Below are 27873 nucleotides of genomic sequence, written 5' to 3'. Positions count from 1 at the left end.
AAGCCAATGTTAGTAATACGATGCTGTTTATCCTCCTAAGTCTTCATACTCCACAGTAGACACTCCACACATGATATCTGGACATAAAAATCCTATAAGCTCCAGGTGAATGTTACTTATCAGGGGGATTTCACCTGTACAAACCAATGTTTGTTTGATATTGTCTCTCCGCATTTAAAATAAAGCCCTTCGCAGTGGATTAGGGAATGGGGATTAAGGGCCTCTCTGTCTTGTAAATTGAGAGAGAGAGACAGCCAGGACATAGCCAAACAAAATGGAGAATTATTGAAAGGTTATTGGATGGATGGATGGCTATTTGAAAAACGTATTCAAAGAAATTTCTCCAGAAAATACAAAATTCAATTCAAGAGTCAATTGGAATCTACAATAAAAAAGATCCAAAACCATTTAGACTATCGGAATAGCTGAGAAGAATTGACAGATGCACTTAAGAAACTAAAACACTGAAAGGGATGTAGTTTAGACAAAATTAGAACACAAATGCTGAAGTAATGCAGGAAGCCTTGTTAAAACTATTCAGTGTGGTTCTACAAACTGGCTACTTTCCTGACACCTGGAGTGTCCACTTAATACACCAATTATATAAGAGTGGAGACAAATTTGACCACCAAGGCAGTAATCTGGGGAAGACTTTCTGTTGTATCCTGAATGCCTGGATACAGGCCTTCCATACCAAGCACAATGTCTTGAATAAGAGTCAGATTGGATTCCTACCAAACCACGACACCACCAACCACTTTCTGTTATGATCCTCTGTTGTTTTACCTTGTGCTTAGCCTCTATCTTTTGTTTCCCCTGACTACATTCCTCATAATTCTCTGCCCTCATCACTACCAGATGTTCCCAATTGTTTTCACCTGTCTTCCATTACCTAATTTTTCCTTGTGGGGAAGGTAATAACGCGTCGGGAGGTAGAAGAGTGTCCCGAGGCTGGGGTGCTGAGAAAAGACTCAACCACTTACCTTGCTCCGTGCACCCGGCAGGGGGCGGGTTAGATGGCAAGATGTGCCATCTGCTTCTTCACTGCCGAAAACTGCTGGGCGAAGTCGTTGACGGTGTTGCCGAAGAGGCCAAGCTGGGAGATGGCGGCTTGAGAAAGCACGCCTTGTCAACGTTGCGCATCTCAACCATGTTGAGCCAGAGGTGATGCTCCTGCACAACGAGGCTGGCCGTCGCCCACCCGAGTGCCTGTGCACCTTCGTGTCTCTGAGAGCGAGGTCGGTGGCAGAGCACAGTTCCTGCAGCGTGTCGGGGTCGGAACTACTCAGGTGCAGATCTTTTAGTGCCTTGGCTTGGTGAACTTGCAGGAGAGCCATGGCATGCAGGGCGGAGGCAGCCTGTCCGGTGGCGCTGTAGACTTTCGATGACACAAAGGTGTCAGCCCAGACAAGTCATCAGCATCAGACACCGTTGTGACACTCTCCAATGCAGCAGCGATATGGTCATCCAATTCCTGGGGCTCAAGGGAGAATGCCGGCTGGCCGCGAGGCGAGCCGCACTAATCCTGAGCTCAGGCAGAAGCAAGCAAGCATGCCGGGGGTGCGAGTGGTTCGTGGGGATTTACCCGGTGAAACCGAGCCGTCGTCATCCCCAAATAGCCTTCAACGCCAGCCGGGTCGTCCTCAATCCTGTGGGAAAAAGGAACGACGTGGGGGGGCTGAAGTGGCTTTCTCTCGTGAGAAAAGAAAGCAGCAACCGCAATGTTAAACCACTCATAAAATGCTGCCTGCTTGTGATTGCAGCCCAGTCACGCAAGGCAGCTTTTATGACCGTCAGAAGTGGAGAGAAATCAAACACATCCAGGAACTACACAGAGGCGGAAAGACGCGTCCTGAAAAGGACATTCAACGCCTGCTGTGTATTGCTCATTTATGAGTGAGAACTCAAACTCTTTTAAAGGAAATAAACTCTTTTTAGGAGGAGAAACACTCTTTCAAGCAATGAAAGCACTGTCGAAGCGCCCAGGGGTGTAGACTTCACAGTGTGCAGGTAGAGAGAACGCCAGCTGGAAACGCACCATAGATCCAACAGCAGTGCTTATCGCCAGTAGAGGTGAGTGAAACAGCGGTGAACTCAGCTTGCTGTTGCACAACCGTTCGGCTCCGAAGAAAAATTCTGACTGGCACTAGCTGCCCCACTTTCCTTTATACCCATATGTCCGGGGCGGGGCATGCAAATTATGTCTGCCAACTTGACATTGCCCTTTTCTCAGGTTCAGAGGTACATTTGGCATCCCAGGAAGACCCCTTGTGTCACTTCATTTGACACAACGTCGAGTGAGTGACAGAAGGGGAACTTCTCTAGTAGTGTTTAGGGGCATGTTGTAAACGTGTTACATCTGTACTTTTTTCCTGCCTGAGCAATATTGTTTATTTTATTTTATTTTTGCAGCCAAGACTATAAGGTATACTGAAACAATCCTGACATTTTCTTTTCAAAAATTAAATAAAATAACATGGGAAATATCCACTGTAGTAAATACAGCGTGTACATTATTTACCCAATACATGTTGCACAAAACAATAGTATTGAATAAATAAAATTAGCTACAGCATTTTAAAACTATCTTTACACCAATACTGTTATATAAGCTACACCAACATGGATACAAATGTAAAATTTATGGCGAAATGTTATGAAAAGTGTGCACATTAAACCCAAGTTGCTCACAGGTATAGGACGCAAAGCATAAGATACAAATATTACAATCTTCACACAGATGCTGAAGCACTGATTTAGGAGCATTAGCTAATATCAGTAGTATGCGGATATGTACCTATTTATTCTATTTTATTTTTTGCAGCCTTATAGAACCATTGCCTTTAAAGTGAAAGAGAGAAGTACGTCTGTACAATTTTTCTTTCGTCTTGGATCTCAGACAAGCTTTTATTTTTTTAAACCACGAATACTTTTATGTTGCCGAATTTACAGATTGTCTTACAATCTATATTAATTGTTGCACCGTCGCACGTAATTCGTTCAGTAAGAGTCGCGAAAGACAATTTAAGCCGAATAATGCACTTAGTTTAATGGCAGCACCAGCTGTGGAGTGCTCCTTTAAAAAAGACAAACGCACTAAGAATATGAAAATATGACGTGACGTCAGGCGTCGTCTTTAAATATTGATCTCGAGCACTTCACTGCCGCAAAGGCATTCTTGAGAACTTTAAAAAGAGACAGACATGAGCTGAATGGGCTGACGCGTCGAGCGCTGCGCGGCTTCGCGTTGAGAACTTGGGGGCAAAATGAGCCTTCTAGACCTGGAATGCCAGATTTCCAACACGGATTACATTGAGTATGATGTTGTGTCGGACAAAGGGAGTACTTTAAATATGTTCAACTCTCTGTTATTAACTCAAAGTCCAATTCTGAAGTGAGGAGCAGTGCAGAGGTGATCTCACGTTCAAAAGCGCGCGACGCCGAAACTAAAGGGCAGTGGAATTACATGTTCTTTTGCTCATTTTGGAAATAAATCTCATTATTAAGACGTGTTATTCTAAAACTTATTTCCATATTGTGTGTCTGTTTGTAAATATCAACTATTAATTTCCTAAATGAGATGTCAGTTCGCGCCGTCGGAGTTTGCGTGTCTTGATGGGGAGCGCGAGTCAGCACGCAAACATCACAAAGAAACTTACAGAAAAAAACATGCCGTCTTCACATCTATGGAGACATGGCATATAGGTTCCTGTCCAGTCGAATCGTGCCATCCTCAAACAGATTAAACAGAAGATATATTTTTATATTCACGATCTCTTTGTGTTTCATGTATTTATGCTACAGCATCCTCTTCTGTTCCGGTACAATCATGCCTAACCCGAGATTGGAGGAGCATCGCTGCGTCTATCTGAAGAATATAGGGAGTAAAAAACTTTTACAGAAGTCACATTATTGCACTATATTAACGACTAGAGCTGTGGGTCTCTTATCAAACCTCACTGGAAACCAAAGCAAACAGAAAACACAGGCGCGAAATTTAGACGCGGTGGATCACAAGCAGAGTAACAACACGAATTCGCCAAAATACGGGAACAAGAAATTACCCAATGCACTTATAGTTGGCGTTAAGAAAGGAGGAACCAGGGCAGTACTGGAGTTCATCCGCATTCATCCAGATGTTCGAGCACTTGGGACCGAGCCACATTTCTTTGATAGAAACTATGACAAAGGCTTGGACTGGTACAGGTAGGTTTTTCTTGTAGCCTTTTGCATTGGAATTTATTAGTTCATTATACAATATAGAATTCATAATTCTATATAGATACAACTTTTAGGATTAAATCTATGATATAGCCTATCACCAGTGTTGGGCAAATTGGGTAATTGTTTCTCCAAAATGTTTATCACATTACTGATTACTTCATGGCAAAAATAGTCACATTACAATTTTCTATTTTTAAAAGTTAATTTCCATAACAATTTTCCAAAAAGATTTTTTCGCTTAACAAAATAATGTTTTTATTAATAATTAAATAATTCTAAATAATTATTATTCCATATTCCTGTACCTTCTACTTTAACAGAAACTCAGGCAGACGTGCACATGGACATAATTCACCATTTGATTTTATTACACATAAATAATATTTTTTTAAATATATTTGACCAAGTGATGTACTTAAAAGTAATTAATTTGATTGAAAGTTGTAATGCTACACTGCTTTTAACTTAAAGGGATAGTTCACCCAAAACTGAAAATTCTCTCATCATTCATGCCATCCCAGATTTTTATGACTTTCTTTCTTCTGTAGAGCACAAACGAAGATTTTTACAATAATATTTTTGGTTCTCTTGGTTCATAATGCAAGAGAATGATGACCAAAACTTTGAAGCACCAAAAAGCACATAAAAGCAGCCTAAAAGTAATTCCACACAACTCCAGTGTTTAAATCCATGTCTTATGAAGCAGTCCAATTGGTTTTGTGTGAGAACAAACCAAAAATGTTATTTTTTTCTGTATATCTTGCCATTGCAGTCTTAAGGCATGACCAGGATTTCATGTTTGGTTAATGTGGCAGGGCGGAGGGTGGGGCTGGGTCGTGATTCTACACACCCGGTCCCTTATCAGGCTAATCAAGCCTCCGAGAGGGATAAAGGCAGACTGTGGATGGTGGTGCGATGGAGAGAGAATGTTTACGGGCAGCTGACCATTGTGTGTTGATGTTTGTGTCTTTTTGGTTCAGTTTACCATTAAACTATTACTTATATTGTCAAGACGGTTCTCGTTCCTCCTCCTTTCCATTGAACTCCTTTACAGTTACATTTCCTAGGATTTGATGCATAAGCAGAGTGCTAGATGGCACTAGAAAGTGTAATTTAGCTTGAACTCATGATCACCAAAGAGATTGCCAATGTCAAGGTTTATAGTGAAAAAGGAGCTATGTTTTAGTCTGTTCTCACTCAAAACTGATTAGATTACCTCAGAAGATATGGATTAAACACTGGAGTCTTACAGGATACTTTTATGCTGCCTTTATATGCTTTTTGGAGCTTCAAAGTTTTGGTCACAGTTCACTTACATTGTATGGACCAACAGAGCTGAAATATTCCTCTAAAAATCTTAATTTGTGGTCAGCAGAATAATAAAGTCATTTACACACCATGAAGAAGGCATTTTTGCTGATATGTGTAGGTTTGCAGCCCTCTTTTTTCCATTGTTTTTAACTATTGTTATAGCCATTGACAATAAAGTCTTTTACTATATTTTTGATCTGGAAGCGTGCGTTGATTTTGATTTAGCTTTTTCTTTTTGGATTATTATTTCCTCATTCATGAGTACCTTCATATAATTTTTGAAGAATTTGGGAGAATACCAGATTTTGTTTTTTTGAATCTTCATGCACCTCATAAGGGGCGGCTGTGGCTCAGGTGGTAGAGTGGATTGTCCACTAATCGGGTTGACTCCACATGCTGAAGTGTCCTTGGGCAAGACACTGAACCCCAAGTTGCTCCCAAAGGCAGGCTAGCACCTTACCTGGCAGCTCTGCCGCCATTGTTGTGTGAATGTGTGTGTGAATGGGTGAAGGAGATGCAGTGTAAAGTGCTTTGACTACAGCTAATATTAAAAACTTGCTATATAAGTGCAGACCATTTACCATCTGGGATGGCATGAAGGTGAGTAAATAAATTTTTTTTGGGTAAACTATTCATTTAAAAAAAGTAATTATATTACAGTAACTGTTTACTTTGTAATCAGATTACATCCAACACTGCCTATCACTAATGATCAGCATAGCTGTGCTTTCACATTTAAAAAAAGGGCAAATAAATATATTGTATTTAGTCATTTATATATGAACTTTTGGTGTAAGAAAAGTTGTTCCATTAGTAATGCCACCAGACAGCTAATTAGAATCAAGAAAATCTAATTGATATATTTACTGAAAGAAATGACCAAACTGAAATAATTTAAATGCAAATGGTAATATTTTAAATGGTTAGCTCACCCAAAAATTAAAATTCTCTCATTATTTACTCACCCTCATGATATCCCAGGTGTGTATGACTTTCTTTCTTCACCAGAACACATTTAAAGAAAAATTAGCTCAATAGGTTATTATAATGCAAGTGAATGGATATTTCTCTTTTGAAGGTCCAAAAATCACAGACAGCATAAACATCATCCATATGACACCAGCTGTTAAATTAATGTCTTCTAAATTGACACGATTGCTTTGGTGCAAAAAACATAAATAAGTACTATAATCCACTGTTTCTAGTAAGCTTCATGAGAGGCTGAAGATCATGTGGTCACTCATGTGATGTATTCGCGTTGCCATGTTACAGACGTAATCTCACATTCTTCTGTTTATGCTGAAAGGTCTGTGATTTTTGGAGCTTCAAAAGTTGAATCACCATCCACTTGCATTTTAAGTTCAATCTATTGAGCTAAGATATTTTTCTTCAAATGTATTCTGGTGAAGAAAGAAAGTCATACACACCTGGGACATCATGAGGGTCAGTAAATAATGAGAATTTTCATTTTGGGGTGAATTATCCCTTTTAGCAAATCATGCAAAATCACATATCTTAAAAGAACTGTCACTAATGGGTAAAATGTAACATCAGCAGGGTACAAAAATGAAAGAAAAAATATCTGGCTTTTGTGATAGCTTTAAGACAAGAGATGAAAATTCTAACTGCTGACTAGGAGATGTCAGCAGTAAGTCATAAAGAGAGCAAGAACGATAGCACTTTGGCAAGAGACCCAGAGGAGAATGACACAGAGTGATTGCAGTGTTCAGTTTCAGGGGGAAAATATGCAGATAAAGGGAAGTGGATCACTTTCAAGAGTAACCGTGCGTTCAGACCAGAGGCGGCAAGAGTGTCAAAATTCGCTCTGGCTGCCCTGCCAACAACGCTATCGAACATTCGTGGACACTCTGACGTATTTGAAATAGGCAGCAACGTTCGCTGAGAATGCTTGGTTTTATGAACTATATATAAAGGGGCCACAAAACATCCAGACATGTCGACCGGTATCTTTTTGACGACATATCACAAGTAGCGTATATCCTCATGAAATATTTTAATATATTATTATATAATATTATATAAACCATAATATCCACTTCATCAACTCACTTGGTACACCAACAATTTCAGACACCTTTGTCCATGCATCGTTTTTTAATTTTATTTATATCCCTATAAGCAAACAGGGACAGATCAAATATTACAGGAAAACGTCTCGGGTTACGTGGTGTAACACTTGTTCCCTGAAAAAAGCGGAACGAGGATGCTGCGCTGAGAAAAATGGTCAATCCTACGTTGTGACCAGCTGTGAAGATGTGTGTAACACGTCAATGAACATTGACCAGAATTTATAGCCTCGGCTGGTGAGATCATTAGATGCACCTGTGGCCAGGCTATAAATAGACGTGTCACCAGCGTGTCGTCAGATATTTCTTTCTGAAGAGCAGTCTTGGGACATCCCAGTGCGGCAAAGAAGCGCAGCATCTCGTTCCGCTTTTTTCAGGGAACAAGGGTTACACCACGTAACCCGAGCCATTCCCTTTACAAAAAGGTCCCACTTGGACGGCTGCTGAGATCGACGAGCCTGTCCCCAGTCCTTATGAGGGGGAGCACAACTCGCCACACTCTGTTTCTGAGCCTCCCTCCTAGCAGAATCGGGGCGGGACTGGGTGGCCGATGGCCCCGCCCCCTGAGTGCTGCGAGGAAAAAACTGCCCAAAGGCTTCCTCGTGGCTTTTCACCTCCTGGAATCTGGAGAGAACCGTATTCATGGCGTCTCCAAAGAGACCAGAAGGCGAAACCGGGGCATCAAATAAGAAAACTCCACCCTGCCCCAACGCGAGAGCAGCATGCTCTTCCCCCAAACAAACAAAGCAAAACTGATGCGTGTCCCTATCAGTCATAGTTTGCCTTGACTCGTTTGCCTTGACTCTCCGACATTTTCTCTCTTTTATTTTTTATTTTTTTATATATATATATATATATATCTTCTTTTTCAGAGCAAACAGAGAAGAGAAAGAAAGTTCTGCGCACTGCCTAACAATTTCTAACTCCTAACAAAGGGAAGAACATTTTGACAGGCTTGTGAGACACACACACACAGAATGGCTCTGAAGAAAAAAGGATCTGACGACACGCTGGTGACGCATCTATTTATAGCCTGGCAACAGGTGCATCTAATGATCTCACCAGCCGAGGCTATAAATTCCGGTCAATGTTCATTGACGTGTTACACACATCTTCTCAGCTGGTCACAAAGTAGGATTGTTCCCAAAGCGCTTTTCTCAGCGCAGCATCCTAGTGAAGCTTTTTGTAAATGGAACCCTCCACAGCAATAAACAGTTTCTCCTCCATTTTGTTTCGGAACTAATGTTTGATGGGAACCAAAGTTTACACTGTTGTGTTCTCTAGACTTCGCTAGAGCGGAGCACTTCTATATTCCAATAAGTTGCTGCCGAACCGCATCAAAACTCATTACCATAATGTTGGCTGCACTTGATCTTTCCTCTGATGCCCACACCGTCCAAGACTTGCCACGCCGCTTCTCGCCGAGAGACGCTGCTGTCATAGAAAATGAATGACTTCCGGTCGATTTGACACTCTCGACACCTCTGGTCTGAACGCATGGTAAACCTTCCATAAACCCTGCCAAGGAAAGGCATTGATCATATTGATAATTGGGCAGAATAAAATCAAGTCCCTCCTTCCTTCTTACCTTTCTACTGATGGGCTGCCATTCAAATACCCTTTGGGGAGCCGTTTGAGTGTGTGAGAAGTCAGTGTTAATTCTGTGTTGTAGATAGGGCCGTGGAGTAGGGGTCTCTTGGAGACAATATCATCCCTCCCTCTTCCACCAGTGTCTGCCTGCAGTGCAGATTCAGTAATTACACACACACATCACATCCCAGCAGAGACAGGACAGCAAGCATAAGAAAGGACTCCCCGTGGGCCATGTCCAAACGTGAGGGGGAAAATCCATAGACGCTAAAAGTACAGAGCTGTGTGAGAGCAGCCCTCCAGCCATTAGCAGGTGTTGCAGCTTGTTCTGTCTGCTTGTCATCTCGAAACTACAACAAAAAACACTTCTTCTGTGCTTGTGTTTTCATTCAGGGGCAACTCTACTCACCCACATCCTACTGTGCTTAAATCAATTGAATGTGTTTGTGAAATGTGCAGATCGATGCTAGTCCCTTGTATTTGGACAAAGTGAGAAAAAGATGTAGGGGGAAAAAGATTCAGGGAGAAAAACAGCCAGTATAAAGGGGAGATTAAAAGAAAAATAGTTGAAAGACATTCCACTGTGCCATATGACTGCTAAGCACAAACAAATGCCAAAAAATAAGCTATTATTAGTGAAGATACTGTATGTTCTTTTGCACACTAACTGCTGGGATATAAACAATTGTGGTCCATGTTATATTAGTCAAAGATTGGAAGTGTGGAACAGTTTGCATACAAGCTATTCAGGTAATTAACTCATAAAACATAATACAACATAAGCACTTGTATGTAACATAAATTAGGTTTTGCCAGATTAATAGTTACATCTATATATAAATCATGCCTATAAAATATGCACACACACACACACACACACAGTTGCACAAAAACACACACTCACACACACCGCACCGCTTTTCGCACACAGAAACTCATAATTACTATTTATGGACAGGATAATTAAAATGCCACAGAGCCCAAGACACTGAAACAGTCCCCCTAATCCTCACTGAAAGCTATTTTATTTTAGCCACTTACATCTTGCAATAAGAGTACCAATAAGGCCTGCAATATTGGGCAGAAATAATAAAAAAGATAAATTGGCTGATTCCTTATATAAGTTCCTTATATAAAGCCCTTTAATAGTGTTATAGAGTCTTAGTTTTCATTTTATTTCAATATTTGTCTTGGCAGGGTCCATTCATTAAATTTAGATTGCATTGTTCAGATTACCTGTGACCGGGTATTTACTATGAGTTGTCCTAACTGGAGCAAAAGCAATACAGTCATTGTTTGAAATAAGAAGATCGCCTTGGCTGAAAAAGCCCAGGAATTGTTTCAGGGCAATTTTAAGTTTTGTTTGCACTGCTACTTCCCCAAAGCTGAAGAAGGGGAGATAATACAAATGTGGCAATGCTCATTACTTTATGGGCTCATGTATTATAGGCATCTTTATGAGCTCATGTATTATAGGCAAACCTGTTTTCCCGTTATGAGTGGACACTAATTAGCCTGCTGATGTCATATCGTATTATAACCAGGTCCATTTCCCCAATTGTCTATGGTCATTGGTTCCATTTTCCATTGGATCGTGTAATCAAACAAATAGTTTGCAGTACACACCATCCAAACTCATGAGGGTATCTGAATCTAATGATTTTCTCAACGTTGGGAGCTCTTCAAGCAGATTTTCTAAGAAGTCCTCAGATTATAAGAGATGCCTTTTAACATTTGTTAGATCCAAGAAAATCCCACCATTAATTGGCTCGGAGAGGAAAGGAGCAGCAAAACACAACAGTCAGAAAGGTTGATGAGGACAGAAAGTTGGACAGAGCTTATTTAACAGGGAAAACAACTGTTCCTCAGTGCGCATGAGAGACCCTACTTTTCCCTGGCATCACTAATGGGAGTACTAATCCCAGCACAGATCCGAGAGTTGCAGAATTTACTGGAGCATTAATTACCTACACAAATCATTCCTGGATTCATTCCAGAGACCATCAAGTTTGATTTGGTGATTTTAGTGTAAATTACTCATTAGACGTGAGTGCCACTAGCAAGAGCTGTAAGTAAATACGAGCTACTTTGAGACAGTGTCTACCGATGGGAGTCCATTATGGGACTGACTAGATTAAGGATAAATGTTGAATGCTCTGAGTCACTCTAGAGACAAACCACAGAACCGCTGAGGAGCTGAAGGTGAGCACTCAGACTCACTTAGAATACTTGAAGAGAAGCGGTCATCATATATTATCATACATTATGGTATTCCGCTAGCCCTCTGCAGTGCAAATTAAATAATGTGTTTACTATGCCTACAAAACACATTCACCTACTTGGACAATTTCACAATTTATTGTGTTCTCTATAATGGCATATCAAAATTAAAATAATCAAATGCACAAGTATCCAGCCCCTTGCTTTTACACATCTAAATTACCTCTTGCATTTTGTATAATTCACATGTTTACATGATAGGAAGTCATGTGCAGCTGAAGTTTTTACGAAAATCCAAACCTTTGTGTGGAAGCACTCTGGCTTAGGTAGTGCATTTCTAGAGAAACACTACACCATGAAGACTAACAACAAGCTTCATAAATCAAAGAAAGTCTTTGTAGAGAAAACATCTAGCATGTTTACATGACAGAAAAACAATTGCAAGATAACGCAGATGGATGCAAATGTGCATTCGGTGTGAACTGCCCCTCTAAAATATTCTGGTGAAGCACTGAGACTTGAAAGCCAATATATCTCCCAACCGGACACTGACCCAAAAAATACACAGAAAGTCACAAAAAGGTCACTGTCAGCTCCATATTTACTAGGTGCATCTATTAAATGTCTATAAAAGCTATTAATAAACATTCCCCAACAAATTTTAAGCATCAGCAGTTTTGTTTAGGAGAGTGAGCATGACCAGAGGAAAATTCCTATCTTGCCTGAAGAAATTAACATCTGAAGTTTGTTGCACAATCCGGTTTCAGTGGCTACCCAGGAAAATTTGAGTTTAGTTTGACTAAACTCTGTTCCCTTTACAAAACGCTACACTTCTGATGATGCGCTGGAAGCGCTTTAGGAACACCTTCATGTGTGTGACCAGCTGTGAATATGTGTGTAACACGTCAATGAACATTGACTGGAATTTATAGTCTCTGCCGGTGTAATCATTAGATGCACCTGGGGCTGGGCTATAAATAGATGCGTCACCGGAGCATCCTCAGATTCTTTGTCTTCAGAAATCACTCTGTGTGTTTATACGAGCCTGTCAAACTTAATTTCCTCTGTTAGGAGTTAGAATTGGTTAGGCAGTGTGCGGTGAACCTTTTTTCCTTTCACTTCTTTCTTAAAAAAAAAAAAAAGAGAGAGAGAGAGAATGACTGAAAGTCAGAGCAAACGATGCATGTTCCCTTGTTTACACTCTATGGCCGAGAGGGACACGCATCAGTTTTGCTTTGTTTGTTTGGGGGAAGAGCGTGCTGCTCTCGCGTTGGAGCAGGGCGGGTGCGAGCATTGCAATCTGCATTCGGGCAAAATCCTCCGCGCTCGCCTCGCTTACTTCCGGGAGTCAGCGCCCACACTTCATTCGTGGGGCTCTCTCATGGATCTGGCTGAGGAGCGAGACGGATTCGTCCCTTTCCCTCACTCTCTCCCCAGATCCAGCTGATTCTTCTTGTAAGCGTGAAGCGCGCCTCGGCGCCTCTTCGGTTCATGAGGGGAATGCTGAATCTCTGTACGTTCCATGCACAATAATAAAGCGGCTAACAACAGACAAACACTCCAAACAAGAAGACAAATTTCTGTCTGGTGGCCAAAATGAATAAATAAATGAGGGATGGGAACGCTATATCAGTCCCTTCCTTTTTCTCCATGACCTCCATAACAAGTATTCTCATTCATGGAGGAATCCTTATACTTCCCATGTCTTCGTGCCGAAGCTCGGGGGGATTCGGTGATGCCGCCGGTAGAAGAGTCACTTGCGGGTGATCTCTCGCCGGGTTCGGCATCATCACCTCTCTCCCCACAAAGCCTTGCAGAATTACCTCCATCTTAGTGGGGAGGGCTTATCAAGCAGCAGGTCAGGCTGGTGCTGCTCTGCACACGATGGCAGTGTTATAGGCGTACCAGGCTGACCAGCTGAAGGACCTGAGTGCAGGTACCGCTTCGCCTACTGGCCTATTCGGGGATGCTATGAACGCAGTTATCTACAGGTTCCAAGAGGCGGAAAGCCATGAGGAAGCCATTGGGCAGTTTCTTCCTCGCCGCACTCAGGGGGCGGGCCCATCTGCACCCAGACGGGTGCAGATAAGTCCCTCTAGAAGGGAGGCTCAGAAGCAAAGCGTGGCGAGTCATGCTCCCCCTCGCAAAGATTGGGGACAGTCTCGTCGCCCTCAGCTGTCCCCAAAGCAAGACCTCAGGACACTAATTTCTAAGAGAAAGAAACCCTAACGGTCTTGCACTGAATCTTGTGGGGGTAGCTCCACTCGAAACGGGGTGCGCGCTCTTCGCCCCTCCCATTACTCCCACGAAACCTCTCCATTCCCGCCACCTCTGGTGTTTCGGGAGGTAGAGGCTTCCATCAAAAAGTTTGTTGCTTCCTGCATTTATCCAGGATGCGGAACAATCAACACCCCCTCAACAGGAAGTCTTAAATTAATACCCATCTCAGAGTACCTGCCAGATATTTTTATGTAGGTCCTAAGAACAGTAGAAATGGGCTACAGAATTAAATTTGCTCGCCTCCCTCTGTGTTTCAACGGCGTGGTCCCCACTACCATAAACTGGATCAGGCATTTCTACTGTCGAAAGAACTGCGAAATCTCTCGGTCTAAGGGGCCAACATGTTCCCCTTCCAGATAAAGAGTCAGGTTATTACAGTGAATACTTCCTGGTTCCCTGGTTCTTCCATTCGGCCTAGACCTATTAACCTGCACATTCATGAAATGCATGGATGCAGCACTGGCTCCTTTACGACTCCACGGCATCTGCATTCTGAATTACATAGACGACTGGCTGATCCTAGCGTAGTTCCAAGAACTGGCAGTACAGCACAGGGATATTGTCTTAGCTCATCTGGTTTCTCCGGGTCTGAGACTCAACGTCAAAAGAGTGTTCTCTCTCCCACCCAGGGAATCACTTATCTGGGGGTTATATGGAATTCGATCACGATGCAGGCACAAATGTCTCCCGCATGAATCATTTCCATTCAGAACACCCTGAGCAAGGTCAGGCTAGGTCAAGGTTTCACTGCTCATCAGTATCAACGAATACTAGGTCTCGTGGCGTCTGCGTCCGCGGTGATCCCTTCAGGCCTTCTGCACATTCCAGCTGTGGCTAAAAGCCAGGGGGATTCATCCAAGGGCCGGTCCCCTAAGGCAAATAAGGGTTACGCGCCGCAGGCTTTGTTCCCTTACTATGTGGTTCAGACCCCGGTTTCTTATCTTGGGTCCCACTCAAGGTGCGGCTCATCGCCGCAGGCTACTAACGACAGACGTCTCCCTGACGGGCTGGGTAGCGGTCTTAAGTGGTCGTCCAGCTCAAGGGGAATGGGAGGGTCATCAGCTCGGTTGTCACAGTAACTGTCTTGAATTGATGGCTGTATTTCTGGCCCTGAAATACTTCCTCCAGAGGCTGCCATGTCTTGGTGCGGGTGGGAAATACAGCGGTAGTCTCTTACATAAACATTCAAGGAGGCCCACGTTCACGTCAGCTGAATTCCTGGCACGTCAGATTCTCCTTGGGGCCCAGGGCAAGCTCCTGTCACTCAGGGCAGTTTATATTCCTGGATGCCCATATGTGGGAGCAGATTTACTGTCCAGACAGAAAATACAGTTTGCGGATTGGAAACTCCACCCCGAGGTAGTGGAACAAATCTGGGTGAGATTTTACAGGGCAGAAGAGGACCTCTTCGCCTCTATGAACAGCGCAATGTCTCCTCTACTTCTCCCTGAGTCACCCAGCCCCCCCTGGGTCTCGACGCGATGGCGCATACATGGCCTGGAATGCATCTGTATGCATTTTCCCCTGGTTTCTCTGCTCCTGGGAGTCTTGGCCAGAGTTTGCCAGCAAGGGTCTTGCCTCTTACTGATAGCGCCGCGCTGGCCGAACAGGGTATGGTTCTCGGAGTTAATATCTCTCCTCGATGGCTCGCCTTGGGCGATTCCGAACAGGAAGGACTTTCTTTCTCAGGCACAGGGGACAATATTTCATCCCCGGCCCAAATTGTGGAACCTTTCATGCTTGGCCCCTGAAGGGTACCAACTGAGGTACACAGGGCTTTCTCCTGAGGTTATCGAGACCATTTTAAGTGCTAGAGCTCCCTCCACTTGGAACTAATCTGGGTGAGATTTTACAGGGCAGAAGAGGACCTCTTCACCTCTATAAATAGCACAATATCTCCTCTACTTCTCCCTGAGTCACCCAGCCCCCCCGGGTCTCGACGCGATGGCGCATACATGGCCTGGAATGCATCTGTATGTGTTTTCCCCTGGTTTCTCTGCTCCCGGGAGTCTTGGCCAGAGTTCACCAGCAAGGGTCTTGCCTCTTACTGATAGCGCCACACTGGCCGAACAGGGTATGGTTCTCGGAGTTAATATCTCTCCTCGATGGCTCGCCTTGGGCGATTCTGAACAGGCAGGACTTTCTTTCTCAGGCACAGGGGACAATATTTCATCCCCGGCCCAAATTGTGGAACCTTTCATGCTTGGCCCCTGAAGGGTACCAACTGAGGTACACAGGGCTTTCTCCTGAGGTTATCGAGACCATTTTAAGTGCTAGAGCTCCATCCACTTGGAACTAATCCCCCCCCCCCGGGGCTGGACACGGTGGTGCATACATGGCCCAGAATGCGCCTCTATGCGTTTCCCTCTACTAAAAGTTCATAATGCAGATCCAGTTAACTGCCAGATTGCTTCAGTTCTGGACTTTCTGCAGGAAGAACTGTCAGCAGGCACATGCCCCGCCACTCTCAGGGTCTATGTGGCCGCCATTTCGGCTTGCCACGCCTTGATGGACGGGGTGCCCTTTGAGAGGCATCCTCTACTCGCTTGCGTCATTCGTGGAGCCATGTGACTGTGGCCTCCTGCTAGGACCAGGACCTCTTCATAGGACTTAGCAATAGTCCTTGAGGGTCTGGTTGAGATCCCCTTTGAACCTCTAGAGTCAGCGTCTGACAGACTTCTGACTCTCAAGATGGTTTTTCTTATGCCGATTACCTCTCTAAAGAGAATTGGGGACCTACAGGCTCTGTCTGTTTTGCAAGCCAGTTTAGAGTTTGCCCCAGGAATGACCAAAGCAATTTTGTACCCTCATCCTGACTACGTGCCTAAGGTGCATTTCGCGACCCTACATCCGGTCACTCTCTAAGCCTTCTGCTCCCCGGCGTTTGCAACGCCGGAGCAGCAAAGACTTCACAGACTGTGTCCAGTCTGTGCCCTTTAGACTTATGTCCACCGCACTAGCCAGTGGCATAAGTCAGGGCAACTATTCGTTTGCCATGGGAGCCGCAACCCGGGGGCCGGCCACCTCCAAGCAGACTATGTCACATTGAATGAGGGACACTACTGCCCTGGCCTACGAGGCACGCGGCAGTAAGTATCAGGCCTCACTCTACCAGAGGGCTCACCTCCTCTAAAGCCTTGGCTAGAGGTCTCCCTCTGCAGCAAGTTTGTGATGCAGCAGGTTGGTCCTTTCCGCACACATTCATTAGATTCTATAGTTTAGATGTTCATGCCACTCTTATGCCCTCGAGTCTACATCTCAAGCTCGTGTCTGAGACCTCTCACGTTCTTGTGAGCACACCTCACAACCGTAGGGGGTCCAGACAGCCTCAGTACGGCGGTGCGGGTATTATCGGTCACACATGGGTGTTCCCAAAGCGCTTCCAGCGCAGCATCTCATTCCCCTTTTATCAGGGAACAAGGGTTACATTCAAGTAAATCGAGACATTTTTCAGTCTCAAGAAGGCATGTCAGTTTTTACTGGTGTTCATCTCCATATCAACTTACGCTACATGGATAACCTGCCTCGGAGTAGGTTTAATTATGAGTTAAAAATCTCCAACTGATACTGAACCAATCAGGTGTGATTAAAGAGACATCTCTAAAGCAATGAAGTCTCTCCTGCGCTTCACAGCGTATAAAAGTACAATCATTTCTATTTATATATTAATATTAAATATATTAGACCTATATACTAAGATATTAAGATTTTTATTTTAGAGATCAGGAAACTTTTCTCTTTTGAGCGGCACATGAAATATATGTTATCGAGTTTCTTTGCATTTCTTAACATTGCCTTCTTTACCTGTATGCAGTGCGTGAAGCTGAGAACTTCTGAAAATATAGTTTACAGAAGTGTTTGTGATGTGAATTTCACACTTTAAAGGCAAATTTATCTTTGTGTTTCTTGTTCTAAATGTTCAAATTCTTCATAATTTCATAATGATCTGTGGAGATGTAAATAACCCAGAATTTCTCGCAAGTAAATCACTCTGACTCTCTCCAAGCTTCACTCATTGGGTTACCCATGAACTCTGGATCAAACTCTGAGTTGACAGAGAACGTTTGAAGCGAGCATCTTGAGATTGCTGAAACCGATCTAAATCGGGTTGGCTCTATCTGGATTTGCCAACCTGAAACTTACTCTGAAACTCTGGGTTAGTTATTATTTTTAATAAATTCTATAAAATATTTTTTTCCCCCCCTCAACATCATAGAGTACATACTGTATAGTATTTTGATGTGGACAAATTCCAAGAAAGATTATAGTGCAAATATAGGCAACAGAGAGATATAGATAGATATAGATGCTATAATTTTTCACTTACATTTTTCCCAGGTTTCAGTGCATAAATATAACCATTTCCCATTTAAAAATAAGTTCACAAGTCAACTATTCACTAGCTCACACCTTATGGGAAAAGATGGCAGTGTGAGAAGGTATGCAGTGAAATTATCTGTCGCTACTGGATGCCATTTTAGATTTCCTTTGAAATGACTCTAATATTGGCAGTTTTACACATCATCTATATGGCCATTACCCTTCCGTACATCAAGAAAATAGGAGAAAAAAAATGCTTATGACTTTATATGAACACAGTAGTACACAGAATATGTTATTTAAAAAGCCTCTTCTAGTTTTCGTTCTAATGGACAAGTGGTGTAATAGAAAGTCTCTTTATTATCTAAAGTCATTAATGTGACTGTTTGAAATGAAATTATTTTTAGATCATGCACTGTTTTCAAGGCTTCCTGTTGTCATTCTTGTATCAGGTACTGTATTAGATGAAGTGCAGGCATTCTGTGTTGTGGTCTCACAATTTCAGGTGTCTTTTTAGCCATTTGCATTTCTGCCACACACTGAGTAAGCCTGCTTCTCATTATTCCATGGTAATGTTCCCATTATATCCTGCAGCTTTATAATGAACCCTTTAACCCTTGTGCACCAATAAAAAAGTTACTCAGTGGTCCTTCGAGGACAAAAATGTCCACGTCAAAAAAACTGCCATAATAATATTATATATTAATATTATTTTCAACTTTCAATAAAAATTTTTTTTACCAACATCAGTACTGATCTAATATTCATTCATTTTCAGGATTTAACGCTTTAAATGTCAGTTTGTTTATATAATGCCACTTTTAATTTTTTTATTTTGGTGGATTATAACAGTCTGGAATATGTCAATGATTAGCAACAACATTGATTTTTAATGCAATATAATTTTTTGTGCAGTGTCAGATTAAAAAAAAAAAATCAGGACCTTAGAAGACAAAAATGTCCATGTCAAAAAACTGCCAAAAAAATATTTTATATTAATATTTTTTTCCACTTTCACTGACTTAGATTTTTTAACCAACATCAGTCCTGTTCATAACTACCATATATTCAATAATTGTCATGATTTTAACACACGCACGCATGCACACATTTCGCATTACACACATACAAAACTCTCTGACATCCCTACCAACACTCCCACACAATTTTAGCTGCATCATTTATTCAATTGGCCTGCAGTGCTATATAATACAGTAAACAGAAAATTGGAAAAACGCATGTATTTGCTCCATAGTCTAAATATGAGAAAAATTGTGAAATCTGGTGAAAAATATATAAAAAAAAAGAAATTTGAAGCCAGGGCTCTGGAATGAAAGCATAATATCATAGAATTCATGATTGTATGCTTAAATGGCACTGGGGTCAAATATTGCCATTTTAGTGGGTTTCAATGGGGGACATTTCTGTCCTGTAGGTCCTGAGTGTAACTATTTTGTGTACACATTGATATCATAGATGTATTTTAGGAACTGAGGTTGAAATATAAAAATTCCCCCAAAAATACACACCTTTGGCAAAATGTATGCCATTGGCAATAAAAAACAAAAATGAAAAAGACAAAAATGTCCCGAAGGTCACACAAGCGTTAAACCAGGATAGAAAAATATCTCAGAGGAGGCAAGTTAACTGAACATGAAGTTAAACCAGGCTGGTATATCATAACAAAAGTATACTATATACATATATAGGTCTTTTTAGTGTTTTCCACTGACTGGAACCCACAATTAATTATTCTGAAATACTGAGAGAAGCTCATCAGACAATGTGCAGTTTCCTGGCCTTTGACGTTGCAGGCAATCTTTAAAGGCTTTTTTTTTCTTTGTGGCTTGATCAGACCCATTCCACTGTTGGACAATTGGCTCTCATCGCTTCCCACTTTCACATAATCTTTTGAAGGAAGCTATTTTCTGCTTATGGCATTGAAACAAAGGTTTAGCATATTGTGTTGTTACAAACAATGGCATTGATACAAGACTGAAATTAATTGGGTTTCAAAAGTCAGACTTTTTAACAATGACATAACGAGTGAAAGCTAAGGATTAAAAGAAAAAGAAAAAAACAGCCATACGTGGTCCTTGCCCATGTTATATTCAAGGGATTTTAATTACTTTTAAATAACTGGGTGATCTGACAATTATTCCTAGATATTTGTGAACAACACAAGCACTTTGGCCCATTTTTGTAAATTGATTAGGGCAGGGGTAGGCGATCTTTTTGACATGGAGCGCCATGTTTTATTTTCCTGGTCAATGGCTGGGCCGAGACCAGAGGCTAATGGTAAATCAAAACACAAGCAGGGCATTAGCCAACCCACATGTCTCAACACATACTAAATACATGCTTACTGTCTATGATTTACAGCATTTTATGCATTTATTACTTGCTTAAATCATGCAAAGTGTTGTATGCATTTAACATATATGCTTAAATCACTCAAAGCACATTATGCATCTCTAAAAAGGCTTGAAGGATATATATATAACAGTTTAAACAATACAATTCTCATTACAAATGTTTTCACAAATAACACATTAAATGTATTCACTAAACTGGAAAACACTGGACTATAAATCATTAAATAATATATGATTAATACAAAATTTACATACCCAGTTCCCGCATGTGCAGCAAAATGCATCAAACTCCACACATGCAATCCATATGCATCCTTTAAAAATAACCCATAACAAACACTCAACTTTAACATATGACTCTTGTGAACACATTTTTAATGCAATTTATAATGCATTTATTGTGAAATTTTATGTTTACCCAAAGAATTATCAACCAATGAACAAAACAAGGGGTCTTTCTTGAGAGCCTCGCGTACCTCTAAATTTGAAAAAAGGCCAATGAGAAATTGGCAGAAAGAATTTGCATGTACCGCCCCTGGACATATGGGTATAAAGGGAAGCGGGCGTGCGTCTGTCAGCCGAGCGTTTGTGGAGCAGCAAGCTGAACTTCACTACTGTTCCACTCACCTCTGTTGGAAAAGCACTGCTGTTGGATCTACGGCGCATTACCAGTGGCTTTCTCCCTCTCTGCATGCTGTGCATTCCACGCCCCTGGGCGCTTGAACGGAGCTTCTGTCTGAAAGAGTGTTCTCTCCTAAAAGAGTATTTTCCCTCACAAAAGAGCAATATGCAGCAGGCGTTGAACGTCCTTTTCAGGACGCGTCTTTTTAAAGATGCCTTTCTGCCTCTGTGTAGTTCCTGGATGCGGTCGATATCTCTCCAAGACTGATTGTCATAGACACTGCCTCGTGTGCCTGGGTAGCGATCACACTGAGGCAGCTTTTGTGGATGGTTCATGTACTCACTGCGAGAACATGACCATTGCAGCTACTGCAATTATCAAAATGAATGCCACTTCAGTGATTTCCTCACTCCCTGGGTCATCCAGTTGGCGTGTGCTGTTCTCACGGCGCCCCGGCATCAAAATCCTACAGTCCCGGATCCCCTGACGCAGTCACCTTGCCTCCGGATCCGCGACTTCCTATCCCCGGCAGGCCGCCGCTGATGAGTTCTGAAGACGCCTCTCCAGGACCTCTTCCTCATTCTCTAAACCGCCCCCTGCCAGGTGCGCAGAGCAATGTAAGTATTTTGAGTCTTTTCTTGGCACCCAAAACTCGGGACGCGCATTATTACCTGCTCCCCCCCGCTACGAAGCCCCACCTTGTACATCAAAATGATCGTCCCTATAGTGCTCCTCGCACGGAGCTTGGATGCATGGCTTTCACTATCCACCCCGTCGTGTTGGCTGGCCAAGACCATCCGACTCGGCTACGTGATTCAATTCGCCAGGCTCCAGCCTCGTTTCAGCGGTATTCGCTCCACCTCAATGCGCTGCGAAAATGCCAGCTCATCCCTCCAGCAGAGATGAAGAAGAGATGAAGAAGGGTATCTTGGGCATCCGCATACTCAACTACCTCGACGACTGGCTCATTCTCGCTCACTCTCGAGATTTACTAGGTGGGGTCACAGGGACCAGGTGCTCACTCCGGCTCAGAGCATCTCTTTTCTCGGCATGGAGTTAGACTCAGTCTCATTGACAGCACGCCTCACGAACAAGCTCACGCAGTTGGTGCTCAAGTGCCTCGCTCTCTTCGAGCCCGGCACAGTGGTTCCTCTAAAACAGTTCCAGAGGCTCCTGGGGCATATGGCATTTTCGGCCGTGGTCGTGCAGCTCGGGTTGATGCATATGAGACCACTTCAGCACTGGCTTCAGACTCGAGTCCCGAAGTGGGCATGGTGCTAGGGCACGCATGACGTGGTCATCATGCCGATCTTGATCCATTCAGGCAGCACCAGAGGTGGTCCAGCTGATCTGGGGCCGGTTCGGCATGGCACAGGTAGAGCTCTTTGCCTCCCAAGACAATCATTTAATCGTTATAGCAACGAGTCTCTAAGAACAACTAACTGGAAATGTTATAGAAACAAAGAAATCAATTCCAAAACCAACTAATATTCTTTGAAATGATCAATAAACCAAGCATGTAATATTAACATATTCACAAAATCTAAAAACGAAGCGCTTTTATGTTTAAAGACGTACAAATCCATAAAAATCCTCTGACGACTGCTGAGAACTAAGATATCAGGAATCTTAACAAGGATATCACTGCAGGTGAACACGTTCAATACCAGACACAATCTCATAGAAGACACAATCCCTTTCCTTGTAAGAGAAAGACCTTTTTAATGCCATATTTGTGTACATGTGATTTCTAAATGGGTCTAATGAAAGCACAATCATTTTCACTCTTTGTATGGCTGAAATATATTATCATCAATCCTCAACAGGTATGAAATATAACTCTTTGAAAGATTTTAGCATGTAAATGTGGGAATGGCATATTGATATGATATTGGTCTTTTCGGACTAGATCTGCTAACGTTGCTGCTGCAGAGCACATACGTTGAACAAGAAAAATCAGCTTGCACCTTATAGAGTTTAGTGGCTGAACTTGTTCACTGAAACACTGTAAATGTTTCGCTGTAACATAAACGTGTTTCACCGGCAAGTGTCATTGTGTTTGAAATGTGCTATATAAATGTACTTGCCTTTCTTTTCACTCATTTCTTGATTTATATGTACTGTCAGAATTGTTTGAAACTTCAGATTCATCGAATCCCAAAGGATTCATAAACATTTGTATATCTCTAAAGCTGTTCAAGCGTAAAAGGGTTTACATTTCAGATGCTGTCAATACAATGATATTGTACGTTTCGATGTCTATTAAAGCGTACAAAATTGTACATGTGATAGACCAATATTTAACGTACAAATATCTACGAACACTCATGAGATTACATTGTATATTAATATTGATTGATTAGGCTATAACAATGTAGACATAAAATTTGCTGGTACAATATATGGTCAGATTTGACAACATATCTGTGAAATATTGCGCAATTGTAATATATTGCATTTTTTTTTTAACTGCACCCGGGAGTGGAAGTGTGGGTCCACCGAATACTGAATTCAAGCCATCATCCAGAAGATATCACCTCTTTAAGCTCTCCTCCTCCCAAAGACCGTGTGTGAAGTAAATGAGACCAAAAATCCTATGTCGCTGCTGAGATGCAAAAGATGTTGCAGTTCCAACACAAATGAGTGTGGAGATTGACAAGTCTAGGACCTTTCATCTTTTTTTAGTCTCTGTTGAGGAGCTCTTTGAGCAACTACACATGAAGTCTTTCAGCATCACTTTGTATTAAACCGCTCTTATAATGTATTGTTCTGAATTAAAATACACTGTTTCAGGTGTAAGGTAAAGACAATTTATCATCATGTGGCAGCCTTCCAGTCTATTTTGGTGTAGTCGATGGTCTAATTGTTATCGATCTTTCTGGCCAGATCAATAATGCCAACAGATCATTATTGTTTAATTTTATATGTTTTGATTACATCTAAGACATAGAATGACAAATCTATGAGACCAAGTGTGTCAAATGAACCATGAACATGTTGTGTTGACAAATGTCTAGCAGTGTTTTAGCATGTATAAATCATTAATTAGAAATCAGCGAGTAGGATGAATGCTGAAGATAACAGATTTTTAAGGTGTCATATTGAAGGAGTTACAATTCATTTATATGTTGGTTTTAGTTCCATTACTTCTGCCAGCACTGTTCACCTACACCCACGGGATGATGTATGTGTGGATGGTTCATGGTTAACTCTTAATAGACTTTCTCCGAGGCTAGTGCCTGTTGCTGACTAGTCATTAATGTTCTGACATCCTCCCAGATGGAATTCTAAACAGGTGAAATATTCATGATATGAATTACAGAGGCAGAATTAAGCAAGGAATTGGATTGCCATTAGTTAGAAGCCTGTTTACTAGTTCAGGGATTATCTGTTTATTTCTGCACATTATGGTGTGATTGGTAAACAATTCACAGTTTCAGCATTTTACCTGTCTGTTATGTTTAAAAATAATCACACCTGTGACTTCCGGGTCAAAAATGATTGAATAAAGACTTCAGTAGTAGCATTTTAACTGGAAAAAGTCACATATTTGTTAGCTGTGGTACTACACATGTACAATAGATATACAGTAAATCTTTAGCTTTACTGTAAGGATTTACAGTACTTAAGAGCATAAGCTGATACTCATATTAATTACAAATCTAATTCAATTATTGTACAGCAAATACATTGTAAGCATTGTCAAGTCAACATTGTGCAGTTAACAACCACAAGTACTGTAGCTAAGGGTGTGTGTGTGTGTGTGTGTGTGTGTGTGTGTGAGCGTGTATTTATCACTTTGTGGGGACCAAATGTCCCCATAAGGATAGTAAAACCCGAAATTTTTGACCTTGTGGGGACATTTTGTCGGTCCCCATGAGGAAAACAGCTTATAAATCATACTAAATTATGTTTTTTGAAAATGTAAAAATGCAGAAAGTTTTCTGTGAGGGTTAGGTTTAGGGGTAGGGTTAGGTTTAGGGGATAGAATATAAAGTTTGTACAGTATAAAAACCATTATGTCTATGGAAAGTCCCCATAAAACATGGAAACACAACGTGTGTGTGTGTGTGTGTGTGTGTGTGTGGATGGGTTTGGGTGGTTTATGCGGACATTTTATTTATGTTACAAACTGTTAATTACAAGGGTATTATGCTATATGTGTGGTTTATGAGTGTCCCCATAATTCAAATCGCTTAAAAAAACATACAAAATTATGCATAAATGCAAAATATATTTTGTGAGGGTTATGTTTAGGGGATAGAATATACAGTTCGTACAGTATAAAAATCATTATGTCTATGGAGAGTCCTCATAAGGATAGCCGCACCAACATGGATGTGTGTGTGAGTTGGTTTTTGTGGACATGATATAAGCTTGTTCTGAATATAATTAGAAGCTTTTATTAATAGTGATGCAACTTTATGACTAAAAAAAACTATTTTACAACATCTCTTTCTCATTAATTACCTTCATTTAAATAATATAATATTCAAATATACATTTTTTATGAGCTTAAATATTCGAATACCAAATTATTGATGAATGCCCATCCGTAGTTACAAACTAGTAAATTACTCTTCAGAACCCATACCCTGTTCCTTTGCATCACAAATGCAGCGCACCATCAGCTGAGCTACTGTGTAATTAAACCTCACTGGAACAAGCTTCTAAATTTAGTTGGTTATGTAATGCAAACATAGAAATGTATACACTAAATTAAGTGGTTTTCAGGTTACAAACTCGTAATTACGAGGACACCCCTAGTGTCCATGTAATTCAGACGGCTTAAAAAACTGAAAATGTAAAAATACTAAAAGGTTTCTTTGATGGTTAGGTTTAGGGGTAGGGTTAGTGTTATAATAATAATAATAATAACAATAAGTATATAGCAAATTAAGTAAATAACAGCAATTACTTATAAATAACAAATTATATGACAAATTGATAGTGCCTTTCTTCTTTTTATGGCAATAAGCCACTGATTAAACTGCCACAGAAAATAGGGGTTGGTACTGGATGGAAATATACTGTATGTTTCAAAAGTTTACTGTGTTAGCAAGCGATACAACTCATATATCATATAAAACCATTTATTACTCAATACAAAGTACTGTAGTCTATTGATTACTCTATTCAATTTAAACATGAAAAGAACATTAACCCATGGACACCAGAAAATTCATAAAAAAGCACATTGCAACAGATATAAATATCTTAGCACTTTTATGACTCTGATCAACTCTTATTTACCATAACTGATGATGCAAAGAAAACATTATATGGAACAGATCATGGATTTATTTTTTCTTACTTGAGGGTCACTTATTATGTTTAAATTAAGTTTTCTTGCTCAAAAAAACACCCATAATGTAGTAATACATTACCTTTTACTACCCTGTGTTTAGCCATCTGTCTAAAACAATCAGTTTTTCCCGTAGTATAGCTTTAAGGCCATTACACATGTGGAACTGTTTTTTGCAAAAGTGAAAGAATGAAAATATGCAAGGGATTTACAAAATCCAATAAAGCACTCACTCCAGACAATCATTGATAGCTATATGTCCCAATATACAGTAATTGAAGCACACAAATTACAACAGTTGTTCGACTGAATAACTGAAAGCTGAACAAAGTTATTACACCGTTGCTTGCCAATACTTTTATTATAAGACAAACAATACTTGGTGATAAAATAATGCTATGTAAAGCTGATAACAGTGTAAGTAGTCTAGACTATCAGAAGCCATGTATGTAAAAGGTTTATAAGTCTTTGGCTGTAAAGAGAGTTATAAAAGACAGTGTGTTGGCTAGCAGGTTCACCCTGTCTACAGTAACAATTGTGCAAATTCCATTGTCGGAGTCCCTTAGTCGCTGTCTCACTGAATTCACCGTGGCGATTAAATATGTTGTGGAGGAGGGACTATTCAAATTAATCTCCTATGTCTCAAGGGGGACGATTTCAAAACAAGTCATTTTTGTAGGATGCAAACAATAAATGCTCTTTTTAGGCTGGAAAGGAATTTTTTAATTAAAATGTTTGTTTATAGTACAATTTCTTATATCTCAAAATATCAAGGAAAATTTGATTCCTCATGACATGACCTTTTTAAAGCAGGTGTTATGTGTTGATCAAATTGAGGCAGTACTTGCATTAAAAAGGTGGATGGAGCAGAATGCAATTTTTTTTGTAGTTCTTTTAACTTCACACATCATCTTAAATCCATGGCGCTCCTATGTGAGACAAAATAATACCAAAAAACAGCCAGACACAGTGCAGCAGTCAAAGGTGTCCATATAGCGCATGTTTACATGGAAAAGCAAGTAAAAAACAGTGCAGACAGATGCAAAAATGTGTAGGATGTGAAGGCCCCTGTATTGTTAGCACTTATAAAGTACAGTAGATCCCAGCTAAACTCCAGAGAAGCCCATGATGCTTGCCTCATCCCTCAAAAGACTCTGGTCCAGGATATTGTGAATGAAATGGGCTCATTAGGAGTGTCAGCGATGACAAGCATCTGAACTTAGACAGGAAATGAGGCTCACTGTCTAAATCGCTGTGTATATCACTGCAGCTTCGTCATTGTAATTGATGCTTTCCAATTTAAATACTAACCAAATCAGCACTTGCAACATTACTGCCCAATCCCCCGTCTCATCATTAAGCAGTTTACTTAGCACAATGAGTCATAGATTCAATTATATAGAGATACCGGCATAACGGACCAGTTAGTAATTACATATGCTAGTTTGAACAAGACTTTAGATCATGCAATTTAGCAATTTGAGTCTCTGAGCATGCACTGTCTAAATATGTCCAGGTTAAACTTAATATCCTGGGATT

The 27873-nt window shown here is 41.1% G+C and overlaps 1 protein-coding gene across 1 annotated transcript in view; it reads left to right on the top strand.

Annotated features, from left to right (window-relative positions):
- Positions 1-3694: 3694 nt before the first annotated feature.
- The window catches only part of LOC127647272 (heparan sulfate glucosamine 3-O-sulfotransferase 2-like), a 41000-nt gene continuing 16821 nt past the window's right edge, over positions 3695-27873 (top strand). The window contains exon 1 of the mRNA XM_052131420.1: positions 3695-4206. Within this exon, the coding sequence (XP_051987380.1) occupies positions 3695-4206 (512 nt within the window). The remainder of the gene's footprint in view (positions 4207-27873) is intronic.

This window comes from Xyrauchen texanus, chromosome 8 (assembly GCF_025860055.1).
Source record: "Xyrauchen texanus isolate HMW12.3.18 chromosome 8, RBS_HiC_50CHRs, whole genome shotgun sequence".
NCBI classification, from domain to species: domain Eukaryota; kingdom Metazoa; phylum Chordata; class Actinopteri; order Cypriniformes; family Catostomidae; genus Xyrauchen; species Xyrauchen texanus.
This window is presented reverse-complemented; position numbering and strand designations above follow the sequence as displayed.